Source organism: Podospora anserina, chromosome 1, assembly GCF_000226545.1.
Source record: "Podospora anserina S mat+ genomic DNA chromosome 1, supercontig 1".
NCBI lineage: Eukaryota > Fungi > Ascomycota > Sordariomycetes > Sordariales > Podosporaceae > Podospora > Podospora anserina.
In genome coordinates this window covers 2,644,115-2,664,198 of record NW_001914859.1, presented here as the reverse complement: position 1 = coordinate 2,664,198, position 20,084 = coordinate 2,644,115, and the positions used below count along the sequence as shown (strand labels likewise).

Genomic DNA, 20,084 nt, shown 5'->3' with positions numbered 1-20,084 from the left:
ATGGAAGATGGAGGTTCAGGTGTGTGTTGTTGTTTGGAGATCTGAGATGGATTGTTCCATCCGAACCATCAATCAATCAAGAGGCTGGGGGTCGCAGCTAACCCAGCTCTGGAACTGCCCGAACCCTGAACTCGTCTGCTCTGGGGCCGGGGTCTGAAAGCTCCCCTCACCAAGAAAGTGGAGCAAACCGAGAGAGGTTGTCAGCGCTTGGCCCTTGGCCTTGTGGGGACAGAATCAAACAAGCGCCCGCGGCTGACCCTTCCCTAGCTTTTTTTCCCCACGGACCACCCTCCTCTTTTTTCTTTCGCGACGACTTCAGCTGACACTGGGACCGCGACGTCGACCGCCACGGCCAATGATTGGACAAGATACAGACTCAACCTGCAGGTCACGACCAGTCACCAACACCAACCCGGATCAGTCAGCCAGGAATACCCGGCCGTATTTTTTGGAATGGGAAGGTAACGAGAGGCGTCGTTGGGTTTCACAGGGCAGCATTTTCATTTGTCCTGCTGCTGGATTCTCGAATAATGATGCCCGATTCGTGTCATCAGTCACCATCAGAAGTTACAGAGTATAGGTATGTCTTGCATTCCCAGCTTCCGATTGCTATACCCTATCAAACTAGAAGGAAACATTTTCTTCACCGCTTGTATTGTGTATGGATACAATATTGAGTGTACTGAGTCGGTACATACGCGGCCTGCCGCTACTTTTTGACTTGGATACCCCATCGTCGATAGGATCTCCCGTCTGCTGCAGAAAAGGGCGGAAAGGACGGGACCCTTTTCGATTTCACACGTGTCGCACAGTGTGTCGCTGAAGACAAAAAGTTGGGTTGCCTCTTCTTTTGGCGAGTTGCTTGTCGACGACTGGACTTTTGCTCAACTGACCTATTATGCCGCATTGCGATGTCGATCACTTGTGCATTTTTGCCTCTTTCTGATAGTCTTGGATGACTTTTGCTGGAGGATTGGGTATCGTGGTATCCATGCGGGGTATGTCGCGCGTTGTAACCCAGAGCAAGCAAACACCACTGCAGTCTGTTTGGGCACGGCAGTGGATCATTATTGCTCCCAGTTTTGTTCGCCTTGGAGATGTCCACTGCAATTGAGCTGGACTTGAAGTTGGTAGACATTCTTGACATTTATATATGCGACAAACGACTTGGGTGGAAGCGATAAGGCAGCCAAAATGTCAACGTTGGGCCCTGTCTATACAAGAAAGTTGGGCTGGCTGGGGATCAAAGGAATGCCCATCGAGGCCAGCACTGTCACATGCAAGATGGTTTCTCTCGAGATGGGAGGAAGGCCGGTTCATAAGCACTAGACAGTGTCGATAAGAGAATAGAAAAAACGTGATCACTTTTGTGAAGGGGACAAGAAAATGCAATCTATGTAAGTTGTAGCCGTATGTAAAACCCCCATATATACGGTATCACTACCATCTACCATAACCCAGGCACCTTTTTCTAGCAAGGTTCAACCCTACCCCAACACGCCCAGTCTACCATGCCCATCTAATTGGCAGTGAAAGTCGAGTTGATAGCCCCAAACTTGATGTTGGAGTAAATAACATACGCATCCGGATGAGCAGCCTCAATCGTCGCCGGCACTCCATCAGCAGGATCGCACCTCCCGCGAGCAACACCTGGCTGCTCCGGGTCAGCATCGTTGGGGAAGATGCTGTCGAGCCAGTTCATGTTCACAGCACTGTTTCTCATCATTAGCTTCATCTCTCTCGGGTTTGGAAAAAGGGGGGTGAAACATACTGATCATCCCAAATGCTCAAAACCAACACCATCTTCTTCAAGCTCTCCCCCATAGCCCTCATCCCCCCCAGCTGCCCAAAATAATTATTATCCCCAAACGCACTCTTCTGCTGCTCGCAGAAACCCTCACTGATAAAATTCGTCTGGTCCACCCCCGCAACCTCGGTGACAGAATTAGGAATCACATTCCCATCCTGGACGTAATACCGATGAATACTCTTCAAGTTGCCACTGTCGGTCCCGTCGTCGGTGACAAACTGGGTGACGATGGTGAAGGGCCTGGTCGTGTCGACCGTCTTGCCGGGGCCGTAAAACTCCCTGTTGCCGAGGCGGTACGAGTTGAAGTCGCAGCCGTCCTTGTCGCAGATGGAGTTGTACCTGTCGCTGCCGGCGCCGCAGTCGACGCCCTCGCAGCGGGTCTGCTCGTTGACGGAGCAGACGTGCGGGGTGTAGGCTGTCGCGTCCGAGTTTGCTTCCCAGATGTCCATTTCCGCGCAGCAGATGCCGTATTTGCCTGTGCCTGAGTTGCCGTCGGCTCCGCCCCAGCCTTCGACGTTTGCCTGTGGGGAGGGGAGGGGGGGGTTAGTATTTTATGAGTAGAGGGAAGGGGGAAAGGGTTGGGGGGGGGGTGGTGTACCTCGCCATTGATAAACTTGATATCCTGCGGGCATTGAGAGTCGCAATACCCAGTGCCATACTTGGCACCGGCCTTGTTCCCGCTGAAAGACTTGAGCCCACCATCCTCGAGCATCTCGCTAAAGTACACGGCGCCGTTCAACCCGCACGGGAGCTTGGAGACGTCCACGTCAAAGGTGAATTCCTTGTTGAGGAGGTTGAACAGCTTGTACTTGTCCGAGCTGGCCATGAGGTAGACTCTGGAGCCGACATTCTGGCCGTTGTCGTTCTTCTTGACAAACTGGAGCCTCAGGGCTCCGGAGGAAGGGGTGGTGATGCCGTAGGTGCCGCTGTAGTCGGCGCCGTCGACGGCGCAGTTCTTCGCGCAGGTGGCTCCGTCTGGGCAGGCGGTTGCGTTCCACTCGTTGCCGGTGTAGCAGTTGGTGTACCCGTTCGTGATATGTGTCCAGCGCCAGTTGGCCTGGTTGGGGTGAGTTAGATGTCAATCTTGGAACCTATGGCTTTGATGATAACTTACATCAAGGACCACCTCCGTGCTCTCCCTTGTGCATTGGCCCGGTGCAGTGCACACTTGGATAGGCATAGAAGGATGGCGCTCAGCTGTGTAGGTGCCAACTTGTTGTCCAAGCACGAGGCTGGCAAAGGTGAGGAAAGTTGCTGAGCGGTACATGGTGGCTATGAGGGTGGACGACGGGAGATGAGTGCGGTGCCTCTTTCCAATCTTCTCTCTTTCACTGACAGATCCATCATCTTATACCTCTCGTCGTTCGACATGTTGAACCCATTATTGTGCCCGGTTGAGTTGCCAAGTTTGTCACGGAGGAAGACAAATTGCCTCGAGGTGGCAGGATATTCACTTGTGATCTCTTGCCGTCGTCGCTTACAAGCATCATCATGCCAACTGACCAAGAGATGGAGCAACGACCCCAACACAATGGGTGTTGATCAATTCTCCAGCGGCTAGCAATACCATCCCGCGTCGTAAGCCTCGGGCTCGCTTATCACAACCCCACGAACCATTGCCTCCATTCCAACCAAATCGTTTTCCCCCTCATGCGGGATGATCTCCCGGATCTCAGGGACTCGAAAAGCCTCCTATTTGGGCAGATTTATCAACCGGGAAGCATTGACGTCGATCCCTGATCAGCGGGTCTGGATGGCACCCTATCTCGGACAAGCACTACAAGCTTGCGGGACAAGAAGTCCAAGCATTGAGGCTCTGATTAGAGGGTTAATATAGGCAAAAATGCAAATCCCGGTGATGCGGCCGGGTAATCGATCGGAGACGGGAATGCTGGACGATGCGCGCGAATAACATGAAACAAGACCCAGCCGGACGGAACGTCTTTGTGCGGCTTCTTCTTGGCCTATAATCGGAAGGTGTATTAGAAGAGAGGGTATTACCGCTATGTCCGTTCAACCAGCCCTGCTCTTGTTGTTGACCCGTTATCGATGTTCAGCATGAACGGGACGAGATGCCATCTGTTCCGGTCGAGTGGGTATCTAAAGGGAGAATTCAGTCAACCTCGTGCCATGGAAAAACTTTTCTTGTAAAAAGGCAGACCGCGTCATATCAGCTTGGTCTAAGAAGCATGGATGTTGATAAGACCGAGTTATTATTCCATGGTCCACGGCTATATGGGAGCGGTGATTTCGCGGTGAGATTTCAACATCGGATGAGAGTGTACGTGGGATTTAAGAAAGAAGAGTAGGGGAGTAATTGTCTATCGATAAAGACATAATCTTGACCGTCATCAGCGAGGAGCAGAGAGGATATGTAGGAGCAGACGATAGGGAAGACAAAAAGTGTTTGTGAAAGCGAAGGAGATTGACAGAGCCGGCAGACATCCGAACAGAAGTCGCGAGATCCGTTGATGGCTCACTCGCTCTTTCCTGTTGGGTTGTGTATGACTTTTGCCAACCATCAAGGTCCTCAGCGCTAGGCACCAGCCGGTAGAAGCTTTATGTATTAGTTCGACCTAGTAGATTTCAACCAGCCCCAGTACCCTCATCACAAAGCTCTCGCGGTCAAGTGGTAAGGCTATTGGGGCTGCCCTCCGCCGGGGTTCACCGAGAACCCCGAGACGCCCCCGTTCGATTCTTCGTTAAAACCTCTAGGTTTTCGTAACCGGTCAATGGTCGGTGAGCTTTTTGCGATTTTATTTGTCTGTTGTTTACTTTACATGTAGTGGTCTACTCTAGCTGTTTCTCTTATCTTTTCTCTCTCAAGGTTTTATTTGATTCTAGGAGTCAGTCCTCCATCACCTGTTTTTGTTCCATGAATTTCGAGTCTTCTATAATTAACCGACCATGTGCTAAGAAGAAGAGTTATGAAAGGATGATATGTCGAGGTCCCTGCCGTCTGACTTTTCTATCGTCTACTTTGACATGGTTGCAACTAACTCAGGGATGCAAAATGATGTTTGCGAATATCAAAAATCCGAGACACAGGCAGATTAGGCAGGAAGATAGCAGCGAGTAAAGCCACAACAAACCGCGAGATGCCAGCGCATTGTATATTGTAGCCTAGGTATGATGTGGCTGGTATGAGTGTGTGATAACCTTGAATCCTTCGCTTGCCAGGGCCGCTTTCATCACGACCATGTGGCACGATCAGGATCAGTCGCATGAAACAGCGGGGATGAGCAAATGCCGGCTACAGAGAAGCATAAATCACCTGCCCGTCGCTCGGAATTGGGACATTCGTAATACATGCGGCCATACATGCTGGCCTATGATTGCTGCACCCCAGACCTATTCCACTCGCACCTCTCGGTTTCGAAGCACGATAGCTGAACAAACCTTGGGGGCATATACCGAGTCTGGACTGGTCAAGGTATTCTGGAAATAAACTCCATATTTGTTCCGGGCGTCTGGGGGCAGGGGATCGCGAGGTTGAAACAAATGTTACACAACCAAGCAGTCAAGCCACCGCCGGAGGAGGCTTGTCTAGTGGAGAACTACACGTCCGCAAGGGATCACGAATCACACTCGGTAGATGCTTTGAGGCTGATCAAAAAGGTGCCGCTCTTGCCGGAATCCGCCGGGCGTCTGTTCGTATCAACAACTGCCGGGCCGTACGGTTAGTAATCCTTCTCCTCATGTTTCCAAAGGGAAGAAACATTTCAGACGGCATGGCCCGCCGTTGCGGAGGTTGCGGGGCCGGGACTGACGCCATGATCCGAACGGACGGCACCCAAGACAAACAGCGAGGGTCAACGCCACGAGGCTGTGCAGGCCCTACGGGAGCTTGGCAAACCAGCGATAACACTTAAAAGATGCCGAAAACCGGGCTTTGATGTCAGCAGTTGTTATGCAACATCAGGAAGCCTAAAGCTGTGGAAATTGTCAGTTGCAAGCAGACAATGGCTTTGTCGATGTGGTCACTCGATCATGAGAAACACAGAATTCAGGAGGAAAGCAGAGAGGATCATGATACTGGCCTGGACTTGACAGATCCACCACGGCCTTGTGGAGACGCTCGGGTTTCTTTGCATGATCGGCACGCTAACAAAGACAAGCACTTTTTGACGAGTTGTTGCCGAGAATCTTGAGATTCTTTTAAATCGACAGATGCTGTGTGAGGTGTCTCAATAACAGGGCGCCGAACTGGCGAGTTTGAAACTAGGGAGACTCCTGGCGTTACTTTCAAAATGCCTTGCCCTCTTCTTTCCTGCATTTCTATGCCACGTCCAGGGTGGCTGTGCGCCTACCGCTCGCCGTGCAGTGGATGCCTTGTCAGTAGCGCGAAGGTGGGGTGGGGACAAGCTTCCTGTTCGAGCCCTCACCACAGAAAACCCCAGCGCGGGGTTGAAGGTTATACAGATGCAATTCTGCCTCTTGGGTCTGCCAATTCTGCCCATCGGCAAGGGAGAGGCACTGCCTCATGTCGTCTGCGAATCACAGCATTCTCTACAGTGCTACCCAGGGACCTTCTCGAATCGTATCCATGAGCGATATTGGTGATTCCCCATCATTATCTGTCTTGGGCGTTGCTTGTTGCACACTGTTGCCCCACCAAACGGTTCCCCTCCTCGACCATCTCACCATTGACCGTCTCACCATACTTTGTCGCCGCATTCTCACGGGTCCTGACGGTGGCCGAATCTGCCAACCCAAGAGGCGGAACAGTCGGCGTTCTCTCTTGTGCCTGTGCTGTGGCTTGACTCTGGATGACAGAAGCCAATTCATCCATCTTGTCCCCTTCGGCTTTCAATATCGTGTCTGAGTAGCCACACTGAATTCTGCAACCTCTCAGTCCCCTTTCCATCACTCCTTTTTTTTTTTTTGATGTTACCACCATTTCTGCAGGTTGCCCGCCCATAGATGCAGCTGACTGATCAATTCGGTCTATCGTTATCCATCTTTGCCTTAATCCATGTTTTCGGCTGCCTCCCGCCTTCTCAGCTTTATCTCTACACAACCTCACCATTCTGTTATACCTTGATATCTGGTGTTTTCCATCAAAGATTGATCATCTCAACCTCTTGACCGTTGGTATCTTTGCATTCCCCCCTTTCCTTTCCACAAGCACTTTAAGCGCTTGGCTCGGTCCAGGCTCGGAACCGCAGCCGTCGCCCTGCGCCTCGCCCCCAATTATCACCCCTGTCAGCGGGCCACTGGCCCAAGGAACAGGTGCGGCGTGCCTCATCTAGCAGTGCGCGCGCCAGCAACAGCAACACTCCAACTCTTCTCTTTCAATCCTCCTGCTCTCGACACGCCGATCACTTGATTTCTCCTGAACCGCATTCCTGCTTCTGCTGCGACCTTCCATAGCACTTCCAAGCGGAATTCGGACCGTGGCTGGCGCATTTGTAGCTGGCAAAGACAGTGACACCCGACACAACACTCCCGTTGCGCAGCCGCAGGACCATGTATGCCGCCTAGGGTCATTGACTCCCCACCTCTCAACCAAGATATCGGGAGCTCCACCGGCTCTTCCCCCTTCATAGACAAGACAACGCCCCCAGATCTCATCGTATAATATATCACCCTGGACTTTCCTACCCGTCGTCCGCAAATATGTCTTCGATTCACACCATATACCCCTCATCCGTCCCTGACACCACCACACGCCGCCGGGACCGGATTGATGAACCCCGCAGACCTCACCAGCAACCACAACAGCAACCGCAACAACAACTTCACTTCCAGCAATATCAACTTCAAGGCGCCCCGTCGACGCCAAGTAAGAACAGCCATCTCTCGGCATACCCATCGCCCCAACAGCAGTACTCCTCGCCCTCCCTAAACGTCAACACCCCTGCCGAGTCCGAGTCCACCCTCAGTGTTCACTACCAGTCGAGCGAGTTCAGCGAAGTTGACGATCCCTTCTTTGGCGCGAGCTTCAATAGCATTGGCGGCTCCCCTTCTTTCTTGGTGGACGATAGCTTGGATTCGTTTCTTGTCGACCAACAGACATCTCAGTCCAACATTTCGACTAGCTCGCAACATGTGCCACAGGCTGGCGCGGTCACCTTTCCTCTGAGTCCCGACAAGACCCCTTCACTATCCACGGCTTCACCCCACGCAGACGGGAAAAGCGAGTTTTCAACATTTCCTGACCTGTCTCAGCCATCGATTGGGCCGCACGAGCTCTCACTTACAGCACAGTCGTCTTCTCTCGACTTGACTCCAAGGACAAGCAACAGTGAGGAGTCAAGCGACAGCGGCCTTGCCCCAGCAGCTCCCATTATGCATAGTCATAGTCCGCGAGTCACAGTCTCCCATTGGGAACAAGACAACAATGTCGGGTCATATGAGTTCAACACCAGCCAGCAGGCAGTGTATGAGGCCGAGCCATCTCCCACTGTCCGTGATCTCTCGGGCCGATGGGCGAATCAGTCTACAGGCCCGAGCGGTTTGGACCCAGCTCGTCGACCAAACGTCGAGGTCCCGAGCATGAATGAGCTGGCTTCAGATCGTGACCGGGAACAGCAAAACAGAAGGGTTGACAGTTGGCTGCAGAAGCATACTGCCCGAACAACACCTTCAGAGTTCGTGCCTGTCATGCCTCAGGATGCCAACACCAATGTTCCCGATCGCGAGATTGAAGTATCAGAGACGCAGAATGTGCTAAAACCTGGCCAAACGTACTACAACGAGAACGCCGCGGGTGGTTTGACGGAAGAGGATGTCGAGTTCATTCGACAGAATCGCAACTGGGCTGATGGACCCATGGTATCGTCCATTTCTTCCACTCGGCACCAGCCCGAGACCGCTCAAGCCGCGATTGCGAGATACACGCGGATGTGCGATAACGAGTCGGTTGTATCTCGAGCAGCAACATGGGGAACACGGCGTCGCAGTTTACCTAGCATCTTTGATTATGATGTGCAGGCGACCACAAACCTCTTCAAGAAGCTCTCGCTGAGCCGAGGTGATAGCAGTCGACGACCGAGCATCATTGGGGTCATGCGCGACAAGCTCACCCGGAAACCAAGTGTCAATAATAGCAAGCGGTCTCGTGGCGTTGAAAACGATGATGCAAGCTCTGGGGGAACCGACACATCTTTTGAGCGAAGAGACAGCCAGGTGAAGCTCGCACCACCAAGCCCCACCCCATGGAACAGAAAGAACAGTGTTCCAAGCATCAACACGGCGCTTGTTGCCATGGGGGGAAGTGTGGCAGCCATTGGGACCACACATGCCCGATCCGGCTCCCTCAGCGCCACTCCTGTCCACTCTCCAGTCGTGAGGAGCCCGAGCACGCTGAGCGTCAAGAAGCCCTTGATGAACCGATTGAGAAGCAAGTCAGAGAACCAACCGCCTGGCATTGTCGACATGTGGAAGATGACCGGTGGGCCGCCGGTTTCCAACCTTGGGAATGCCAAGTCGAATGCTGGTGATTTGGATGACGATGATGACGAGGAAGATGACGGATTTGAAGAAGGCGACAAGACGGAGTCAACCAAGCTCATTGATGACATCACCCCCAACATGGCGGGCTTCAAGGACCACGTTCTCAAGTTGAATCCTCAACTGAGTACCGTCAACACCTATCTGGTCGAACGTATCGCCCACCAGCAGATCATCCGGTACAAGGGCCTCCTCAACTCTCGGGTAAAGCACATCCAGGCTGTCAAAGCACAAAACTGCAACTGCGGTAGCATGTGCATTGCACTCGGAGGCAGTGCCAATATCCTCAACGCCGGCGGTACCGACCCCCTGTCTGCCAGGTTTGACGGTTCGGATGGAGAAATCACGCCGCTAGAGGGCGCGATCAATCAGGAGAGCTTCCCTCAAGACATCCCCATGCCTCCTACCAGCACACTGCCTGCCGAGTTTGAGTGTCAGCTGTGTTTCACGTCAAAGAAGTTCCAGAAGCCTTCTGACTGGACCAAACATGTCCATGAAGATGTCCAGCCGTTTACCTGCACCTGGGACCGATGCAGAGACCCCAAGATCTTCAAGAGAAAGGCAGACTGGGTCCGCCACGAGAACGAAGGTCATCGGCACCTGGAGTGGTGGACGTGCGACGTTGAGGACTGCCGTCATATCTGCTACCGCCGTGACAACTTCCTTCAACACTTGGTTCGCGAGCACAAGTTTGCTGAGCCCAAGGTGAAGACCAAGGCGGCCATCAAGCGGGCAGGTGGTAACGACCCCACCTGGCAAAGAGTCGAGGCTTGTCACAAAGAGACCACTGCTTTGCCTCAACAAGAACCATGCCGCTTCTGTGGCAAGACGTTCCCGACCTGGAAGAAGTTGACTGTCCACTTGGCCAAGCACATGGAGCAGATCAGCTTGCCGATTCTCAAGCTGGTAGCCAAGAAGGATCTCGACGAGGATACCATCATCAGTCCTGTCCAAGATCCGCCACCGCGGCAGTTTCCTCCCACATTCAACACCCAAACCCAGTGGGATCGATCTCCGGTTGGCCAGGGGCCAATGGTCCGTCAACAAGGCCCAATGCCAGGATATACGAATGCGCCGCTCCCTGGCCAGTTTGTCTACCATCACGCTATACCTCAGCAACAACAGTTTTACCCTCAACACCACAGCGATTTTAGTGATCTCGCTCAGAGCATGGGTCAGACCAATCTCAACATGCAACCGGTCGGACACCACCCCGTCACTGGCTTCACTAGCCTCAACACGCCCGCCTTTGGCGGCGGACTTCCCGTCACCACAAGCCCTTACATGCCAACGCCGCCAAACAATTATGTGTCTACTCCAGAGATAGAGCCCTTTCCCGCCATGCCAGCCATGTCGATGAACGCTCTGGGGCTGCAAGATCCCAGCGCGGGGGTCCAGATGGGGTATGGGGGTAACATGCTTGATATTCATGCGACTGGGCCTGAACATCAGTTTACACCCCAGGGTTCAGTGTCACCGTTTTCTCACTCGCCACACCAACCCCAGGGGCCGTTTTACCACCCTCAGTGATGTTGTTTTCGTTCATTGAGGTTTGCTAGTGTTTGTTGATTTTGATGATTACGAAAGAAAAAAGTCATTTGGTTGGGATTTGATTGAGTACGAGATACCCAGTTTTGTACCGAGATGTTTTAGGTTTTTGGTGTATCTGCTTGGTCATGGAGCTGGATTTGGTGGGATGGCTTGTTGAAGTATATACCCCTTTTTGTGTTCTCTTCTCATGAAGTGGTTAGTTCATTTGGGGTCTTGCATGATAGCGGAATAGTGTTGTCTGGGTTTATCTTATTCTTGTTTCATCTTTCAAATTTCACGGCCGAATGTGGGTATGCTCGTAGTTGGTTGAGGGTTTGGGTGGGCGTTGATGATATTTGCTCTTGTGACATGCGGAATAGAATTAGGCTTCTTCTCACGAACAGTGGTATTGACACTCGCGTTCCGCTCGAATGCCTACATCCAAGTGAGAAAACAAAGTAAAATTGCGCTCTTCATACCAAAAGAGGGTTCAGGTTGTGGAAAGAGAGCTGGTGTTGGACCATAAATGTTGTTCTTATCGCCATTCAGGGGATTTCTCTTATCAGCGACGACCCCTCCATCCATCCTCTCTCACCCTCACTCACTCTTCCACACCCCTCCACGTTGACAAGATTGCGTCATACGATTTTCTCACCTTCCATTTTGACGAAGACTTGAAAGTTGTGTCATTCAGGTTCTCTTTCTTCACATCGGCCCTGAGATTATTTTCAAGGTAAGTTTTCTCTGATAAACCCTCTGAATTCGCTTGACTCACAATTACAGAGATAGGTACCCCGCAACACCACAACAGTCTCGCCCTCACTCACACCTCACTCACACCTCACTCACACCTCTTAACAACCCACTCAGTCACTGTTTCGTTAAAGTACTTTCACCACCCCCCCACCAACTAGCACCATATCTTTCTCACCCACCTTCACCACCCCCCCAAAATGTCAACCCCCACATCCATCCCCCTCCTCCCAACCCCCGCCCTCCGCTCCCTCACCACCGCCGACCTCCTCCCAGCAGCAGTCTCAGTCAAGAACCTATCCAGCACCCTCCTCCGCGCAGCCACAGACGCCTGGGACCGCCCCCTCCGCCCCCAACCCCTCCTCCTCTCGGCAGAGATCAGTTTCACCTCCCCCTTTGAAACCGCCTCCGCAACCGACAAGCTAGGCGAGGACACGATCCACTACGGCAATTTATCAAAGGCACTCCTCGACACTGTAGAGACTTACTTCGGCCCTAATTCTACAGCCGCCATTTCTTCTCCAGAGGAGGACGAGGGGGATGCGATCTCGGTGCTGAACCAGATATTCGTTCATCTCACTGGATTGTCTATCGATGGTGTCAGGGGGGACGGAACCCCTTTTTTGGGGGGGAGTTTAGATAGGATCGGGTTTCTGGGTGTGAAGCTGACGCTCCCAAAAGCGAGCTTGCTCGGCGAGGGTGTGAGTCTCACCGCAAGCGCGGGGTTTGACAACACGGGAAAAATGACCGCCCGCGCGCTAGGGATGGAGATCACCAGACTCGGAGTGCCGACGTTGGTCGGGGTTAACCCTAACGAGCGGGAGGCGAGGCAGATGTTGGTTGTTACGGTGGGGATTGAGGGGATCAAGGTGAGGGGGGATAGGTATGTCAGGGTTGAAAAGGCGGTTGTGAAGGTGAGTGAAAGATGAAGCAAAAAAAGAAAAGGGGATGGGATAGAAATGCTGATTGAGTGAAATAGGCGCTGGAGGAGTCATCATTCGAGACGTTGGAAGCGTTGGGGGCGCACTTGATTGACAAGGTGGAGGAGGTTTTTGTCAATGGGGAGGATTACACCGTCAGAGTAAAAATCGAGAAGCCGATTGCGGTTCCGTTGGCCGAGTGTCCGGTTGTGGAGGTGAGGAGAGTGGTGCAGGATTATTATAGGTGATTTGTTGTACGGCATCAAAGTGTTCATCTAGCAATGCTTGAAGCAGTTGTCTCCAGTCTATTTGAGCCTCCGTCTCTATCTTACATCTCAACACCGAAATTCAAAGTGTCCCATTCTCAAGGTCGTCTAGCGGCTCCCCCCTTCTAAAACCCCAAAGGAAATGATGATATCGAATACTAAAAATTAGGTAAACCCTGCCTCTGTCTGTCCAACCTCACACATGCTGTCCTGTTGCCCCCACTGAGTAGGAGTACTGTATACCTCCTACTCATACACCCCACCTCCTCTCCAAAACTTGACCAACCCTCTCTCATATACTCAACTTGACCCTCTCACAAAGCGGCACATCCCCCCCCGTCAACCCATCCACCAACTCTTTGTCTGGATCAAACAGCATGACATGAAAATGCTCCACACTCTTGACAGACTTCAAACAGGTCCAATTCCTGAACCAAACAACCCTCCCCTCCTCCAACCCCCCCTCCACCACAAACTTCTTCCTCACCCACTCCCCCACCACCTTTGTCTCTTTCTCCGTCAAATCCCCCTTTTCCCCCTCGGCCTCGAGCTCAAACTTGACCCACACCACCAAATGGACAATCTTGCCATCTATACCATACGGCCAGTCATTCCGGAGTATCTTGACATCCTCCTCACACTCAAACGGCTCGTCACCCTTGGGGATGATGGGGTGCTCCCAGCCGAGACGCTGCGAGAGGATAAAGTTCATGACGGACCCGTACCGCTGCTTGATATTATAACAAAACTCGTGGTAGCGGCGGAGGTCCGAGGGGATGCGCTGGAAGAGGTCGGGGCGGTACGACCGGATCTTGGAGAGGACCGTGGGCCAGGATTCGATTTCGTAGTGGGAGTCGGGGGTAGAGATTATGGAGAGGTCTTTTGGGTTGAGGTTGAGGAGGTAGGAGGGGCAGGTTTGAGTGCGGAGATGGGGGGGGACGTTTACGTTCCAGTAGGGGATGTCTTCTTCATCTTTGCGGGATTGTTCTTCTGAGGAGTTGGTGCCATTGGGGGAAGAGATGGTAGCATCGCCGTTGGTGGTGTTGGTGGTGGATGTCATTGGGGGATCATCAGATGTGCTGCCCATGATTCGTGGGGGTGGGGGGAGTGTTTTACACGCAAGAGACGACAGGTTGAAGAAGAGAGAAGTGAGACAAGGTGGGTGCAGAAGGAGAGGTGAGATACGATTGGCTCGGTGTTTGAGGTTGTCAGAAGTGACTTGATCGTCGTCGGTCCCGAACGATAGACTCCAGTTCAAATGCAGGCGGCAGTGGCTTGCTGATATTCGTTGGGCCTACAGTGCCCCACATACCGTAGGGAGGCCCAACAACCCGGAAGGAATGCAGACAGCTGAAGAAAGTCCGTCGTGAGGCTTGCAGCCTGGGTGGCTTGCATGGGCTGATCAGGGACAATCGCAAAGGGCAGGCGCAACACAACGGAAGCTGAAAGAGCGGAGTCCAGTGGGCTCACACCTCGGAGCAGAGTGGGTGGACGGCGAATCTCCGGCCGAGTGGGGCCGACATTTCATGCTTGGCAATCCCGGCCCTCGTACCGAGAGACAGCGAGGGGGCCGGACCGAGACCTGTCTTAGCCCCCTGGTGCTCCCAGAAAAATCTACGGCCTGGGGCTATTGTTTTCTCGGCCTAGTGCAGACCACAAATAGCTGCCCGTTCCCATCAGATTGGACACTGTCCGATAGTCCCAAGATCTTGGATCACTCTGGACTGGGCCGGAGCATTGGAGGCTAGGGGACATCGAAGCGAGGGGACCCAGTGGGCCGTTTGCTTCGTGGCGGGTTGCTGTTTGTTTCTTGTTTGCTTTTCCTCTGTATGTTGCAAAAGATATATTGACCCGATCGTCATGACTGGGAGAGATAACGATACACGGCAACCGAAAACTGGCAATGACTTTCATCATGTCCCTCACTCAAGAAACTGACGAAAATGTCTCGGGTACCGATATCACGCTTCGTCGAAAAGGAGAGACAAAACAACTTGGCTCCTTTCCCCACGTGGGTCCCTTTCTTCATCGGCGGAGCGCGATCGCGAGATTCCGAGATTCCATGCATCTGTTCTAGGACCCATTCATTTTGCGGCAGTGCTGGGGGTAGCAGCTGGGCAGCCTTGCACCTCCTTTCTTGATGCCTTGCATCTGGAAGCCGTCAACTCATGAAGCGACCGTTCTCATAAAAACCTGGTGGAGCTCGGAACGAGGGACGCTGGCCCGTCATTTTCGTGGCGAGATGCGATATTTTCCAGAAAATACGACGTTGCCTTTATTCCCTCCCTCTCAAAGGGCTCTGGACGATAACGGGCCGAGTTGGGAGAGCTGAAGGAGGTCTGATATCTTGTGGTGGTGTTTTATATCTGACAGCTCGTGATAGTGGCTGGATCTACTCGACAGCCCGCCAACAAAAAAAAGAAACAAAAAACGCCCTCCAGATAGGAGAGATATCGACATGGCAATAAAACAATTCCAAGCAGCATCCCGCTCGCCGTTTGCCTGGCGAATAACTGAGGCGCCTCGACTCCTGATCGGGACGGCATCAAATTTCCCGGTTGATGGGCTGGTGGAACTTGGGTTATGACAACGAGCCCATCATCTGTTTTTAGCTCCCGTTGGGCTGAAGCTTTAGTTCTCGGGTTTGCCAGACACCATGGCAACCAGCAGGGGCTCCCTGGAAATGCTACCGTGTGGGAGAGGGGTAGTTTTGGCCCAGCTGTTAAGGAATCGGGTACCAGGCGGCACAGGCCAATATTCATATCCAGACTTGGTCGATGGAAGGAGGAGGCTTGTTCAGCACTTCAGTTTTGAAAAGGCGGCGTCTTCATGCGACTTGATATATCGGAGGATATCTCAGCACCGGATGGTTTTTCTGATTTCTTTGTGCAACTGTCAACAGCAGGACCAGTCAACAGGTTACTGTGACGGCATCAATTCTATAGGTAGGCTCCATAAGTATCGAAGCCTAGTTAGTACCCCGCGATTTCCGGCGCGGGAGTTGCGCTTCAGAAATCAGACAACATGTCACCGTGACACGGATCAAACAGTGCAGCAACGTTGAAGAGCTGCAAAGCTCCTGCACCTACCATTGGGTTCCGTGCCGTGAGAATTGGCGGAAAACTCGAAGCTCAGCTGGTGGTGGGTGGTCAGTTGTGGTATCAAGATGCCCCTGCCTGTGGTGACGCCACTCGCAGAAGTGATCCTCGTCTGACAGGAGCGGCAGTTCGGGTACCTGATGCACTAACAATAACTTTTTGCCCGATTGAGCTGCTATGGCCCAATGCTTCTCCTGGCCGACATTCGTAACTCACCACCTACTACTCAGGTATTAAAACCTTCAAGATTCAGGGGCACCCTCTTGAGCTCTGCATTCCACGTCCTTCTTCTCTTTCCATCCGTCCATCCTCAAGGTTCAAACCACTGTGAACCGTCGGAGCTGCTGCAAGCTTGAGAATAGTTACAGGTACGTCTTCCAGGTTACTTGAAAGTTGGAGCTACCTGGATGTTGGGAACCCCTCCCCCTCTTCCCCCCCCCCGCCCTCATCTGGATCTGTTCATCTCGAGCTTCCACCCCCTTCCCCATGTGATTGCTTGCAATTCGCCAGTTCCACTGCAGGAAAGAGGGTCTATCCAGGTTGATCCTGCTCCTATTTCAAGGCCTGTCAACTCCTTTTATTACGTCAACTGGCTAATTTATCTCGTAAAACAGCACCTGCCCAACAGCTACTACATCTGTAACTTCCCCCTCCATCGTCATCGAACTTCCTCCCAACACCTCTTCAACCAAACCACTTTTTCTCTTTTCCTCTTCTCACCGCCAACATAGCTCTTCCATTCTTCCAGTCCGCCCAAAGCATCTTCACCAATCACACGGCGAAAATGGCACAGGCGATTAAGAGCGCTCTCCCATCCCACCTCAAGCCCGGCAACGGCGACGAGCAGGAGTTTGCCAAGAGACATCATGGCAAGACTCGTTCCCACATGGTTAGTTTTTGCACATCTCCTATTCCCATCCCTTCTGCTGGTGTGTTGTTCTCTTGGACGAGTGCGAGGACGGGTTCTGCAGAGTCGGTGCCGCTCCCCAACAAAGGAGGATCCGAGCAGGACCACGGCTTGCTCCAGCCCGTGGCACAAGCGAGCAACTGCTTCTGTGACGTGCATCATCCGCCTGTCACGGGTTCACCAACATCATCACCGAAAAAGAACACGGCCCGGTCACCCGCTCTGTCTCCCGAACTGCCTTGTTGTCCGACTCGAAAGGTGGAGCTGCTCCAACGGCGCAATCTCCGGGCCCTTCCCAAGACAGGATCCCAACTGTTGGACAAGCTGTGCACGAACAATCTATCCGTAATAACTCCGAGAGAATACCGCTGTGGACAATATGGGACCGGCGCTGTCCGTCGAGGGGACAACAACAGCATTAATGGGTTTCTTTTTGCCATGCACTGGCACAATGGCTTCAATGACGTCAGACTAACCCGCAATTTTCCACCAGGCTTTCGAGAACACCTCGACCAACATTGCTGCTGCCCAGATGCGCAATGCTCTCACCAACCTCGCCGAGACCGTGAAGGACCCCAAGGAGAAGAAGCTGTTCGAGACCGAGATGGACAACTTCTTCTCCTTGTTCCGCCGCTATCTCAATGACAAGGCTAAGGGCAACGAGGTGTATGTGTTCCTCAGAATTGGCTGAACAAAGGTCATGTGGCTGACAGGAAATAATAGCTCGTGGGACCGCATTGCTCCTCCCGCTGCTGGCCAGGTCGTCGATTACGAGGACTTGGCCCACTCCGAGTCTGTTGGCTTCCTCAACAAGCTTGCTGTTCTCAAGCTCAACGGTGGTCTCGGTACCTCCATGGGTTGCGTTGGTCCCAAGTCGGTCATCGAGGTCCGTGATGGCATGTCTTTCCTTGACATGTCCGTCCGCCAGGTCGAGCACCTCAACCGCAGCTACGGCTCCAACGTCCCCATTCTCCTCATGAACTCTTTCAACACCCACGATGATACCGCGGCGATTATCAAGAAGTATGAGGGTCATAACGTCGACATTCTTACCTTTAACCAGTCGAGGTACCCCAGAATCTTCAAGGACTCCCTCCTCCCAGTCCCCAAGTCCTTTGACTCTGCTCTCCATGACTGGTATCCTCCCGGACACGGTGACGTTTTCGAGTCCCTCTACAACTCTGGTGTTCTTGACCAGCTCATCGACCGTGGCATCGAGATCATCTTCCTTTCCAACGCTGACAACCTCGGCGCCGTTGTTGATCTCCGCATTCTCCAGCACATGGTTGAGAGCGAAGCCGAGTACATCATGGAGTTGACCAACAAGACCAAGGCCGATGTCAAGGGTGGTACCATCATTGACTACGAGGGCAGCGTCCGCCTTCTCGAAATCGCCCAGGTCCCCAAGGAGCATGTCAACGAGTTCAAGTCCATCAAGAAGTTCAAGTACTTCAACACCAACAACATCTGGATGAACGTCAAGGCCATCAAGCGCGTCGTCGAGAATAACGAGCTCGAGATGGAGATCATCCCCAACGGCAAGACCATCCCCGGTGATAAGAAGGGCGAGTCGGACATTAGCATTCTCCAGCTGGAGACCGCTGTTGGTGCTGCCATCAAGCACTTCAAGAACGCCCACGGTGTCAACGTTCCCCGTCGCCGCTTCTTGCCCGTCAAGACTTGCTCTGATCTGATGCTTGTCAAGTCTGATCTCTACACCGTCAAGCACGGCCAGCTCCAGATGAGCACAGCCCGCTTCGGTGATGCTCCTCTGATCAAGCTCGGTGGTGACTTCAAGAAGGTGTCCGACTTCCAGAAGCGCATCCCCAGCATCCCCAAGATCATTGAGCTTGACCACCTCACCATCACCGGTGCGGTCAACCTTGGTCGCGGTGTCGTCCTCAAGGGTACCGTCATCATTGTGGCGACAGAGGGTCAGACCATCGACATTCCCCCAGGATCCATCCTCGAGAACGTTGTCGTCCAGGGTAGCTTGCGTCTGCTTGAGCATTAAGGTGTTTTTTGTTAGAATCGGGCATGGACATAGCGTTTGGTTTTTGTGTTGCTGTTAACAGTACTGGCTGGGTTTTGTTGCTTCTGTTGCAGGTTGGACATCACCTTGAAACAGGATTGCTTAGATATACCATGGCGAGTTCTAAGCCTTGAGTTGTGGGAAAGACGGGAAAGGACTTGGGCGGATTACTTGTGTTTTTTTTTTGTTGTTTAAAAAGTAATCTGAGGGCAGGGTATCTTTTGCCCGGTGGTTGAAGGTTGGGGAAGAAGAAAAAAATACACACGGAAGGCTTGATCCTGTGGAAGATATGGGATAGTAAATGGTAGCCTGTAGAATTTGTTTTTATGATATTGCTCTGCTTGTGATTGGTGAATATGAATGACATTATCTTGTGCTTGGGTTGGCTTTTGTGGGGAGAGCTACTTTGAGCAGACGATGCCCTTGAAACTTTCTTTATTGTTCCTTCCATTCTTGCTCATCCCGAGGTTATGTTTGTGCGCTTCTGTTGTACGGCCTGAAGTCGTCCCAGCATTTCGTCTCATGTTGTTCAAAAGAAAAGTGTCCAGTCTCTTGTGTTTCAAGAGCATCATAAACACCAAGATAGGTAGCAGCAAATATTGGAACAAGCCCATGAATACACTCTCGGTTCTTTGAACCAACTACCTTTTGTCATAACATATTCTGGGGGCAAGTGTGCCCGCCCTAGTCGTGAGGCATAACAGCCTAGCAGTGTAATATCACACGAACTTTTCTTTAGGTATTTCACGACGTACATGCCGTTTGGGCATGATGAATGGTGTAGTTTCAGATTGTATGCGTAGTCCAATAAACATACAGCGACGGGTGAGCTGGTATTCTAACCTAAGCCATCTATTGAACTTTTTAGGTGTAGTGTTAATCATCCCCCCCCCTAATGTAGCTCGCTCTCGCCAGGTTAGATTGGCAATGAACAACAACATACACAAGAAGCATATATACACACCCTGAACAATTTAATCACAAAACATCAAGCGCCTCTCTACAAGCAACCAGTTTGACATCTTTCGCCTTCTATCTTAAATCCTCGCTACATTCCAGAAAACACCTGCTTATCAACCCTCCTCATGCCCCAACACCAACCCCCCCACCACCCGGCCTACTCCCATGCCCACCACCTCCCCCCTCCCCCTCACCACAATCCTTGTTTCCTTCTATCTCCTCCATCCCCCCTCCTCCTATTCTAATTACTCAAACAAATTAACTTTATTATTAACTCTCCAACTTATTTCATTTACATAAATTTTCAACCAAATAAAAAATTTTCTTTTCTTTCCCCCCCCCATATCTTCCCT

General features: G+C 52.2%; 5 protein-coding genes across 5 annotated transcripts; 3 read left to right on the top strand and 2 right to left on the bottom strand.

Moving 5' to 3' along the window:
* Window positions 1-1,519: 1,519 nt before the first annotated feature.
* On the bottom strand, window positions 1,520-3,077 carry PODANS_1_7520 (uncharacterized protein; the record flags this gene model as incomplete). Its single annotated transcript, XM_001912940.1, has 4 exons — window positions 1,520-1,712; window positions 1,772-2,331; window positions 2,409-2,867; window positions 2,925-3,077. The coding sequence occupies 4 exons, from the start codon at window positions 3,075-3,077 to the stop codon at window positions 1,520-1,522; spliced, it is 1,365 nt and encodes a 454-aa protein (XP_001912975.1).
* A 4,352-nt stretch (window positions 3,078-7,429) lies between these two features.
* Window positions 7,430-10,795, top strand: PODANS_1_7510 (uncharacterized protein; the record flags this gene model as incomplete). Its single annotated transcript, XM_001912939.1, has 1 exon — window positions 7,430-10,795. One exon carries the CDS (start codon window positions 7,430-7,432, stop codon window positions 10,793-10,795), a length of 3,366 nt encoding a protein of 1,121 aa, XP_001912974.1.
* Window positions 10,796-11,748: 953 nt separating this feature from the next.
* On the top strand, window positions 11,749-12,716 carry PODANS_1_7500 (uncharacterized protein; the record flags this gene model as incomplete). The annotated part of the gene is made up of 2 exons (XM_001912938.1): window positions 11,749-12,462; window positions 12,528-12,716. The coding sequence occupies 2 exons, from the start codon at window positions 11,749-11,751 to the stop codon at window positions 12,714-12,716; spliced, it is 903 nt and encodes a 300-aa protein (XP_001912973.1).
* A 310-nt stretch (window positions 12,717-13,026) lies between these two features.
* PODANS_1_7490 (uncharacterized protein) lies at window positions 13,027-13,821 on the bottom strand (the record flags this gene model as incomplete). Its single annotated transcript, XM_001912937.1, has 1 exon — window positions 13,027-13,821. One exon carries the CDS (start codon window positions 13,819-13,821, stop codon window positions 13,027-13,029), a length of 795 nt encoding a protein of 264 aa, XP_001912972.1.
* Window positions 13,822-16,616: 2,795 nt separating this feature from the next.
* On the top strand, window positions 16,617-18,753 carry PODANS_1_7480 (uncharacterized protein; the record flags this gene model as incomplete). Its single annotated transcript, XM_001912936.1, has 3 exons — window positions 16,617-16,721; window positions 17,233-17,405; window positions 17,463-18,753. The coding sequence occupies 3 exons, from the start codon at window positions 16,617-16,619 to the stop codon at window positions 18,751-18,753; spliced, it is 1,569 nt and encodes a 522-aa protein (XP_001912971.1).
* Window positions 18,754-20,084: the final 1,331 nt, after the last annotated feature.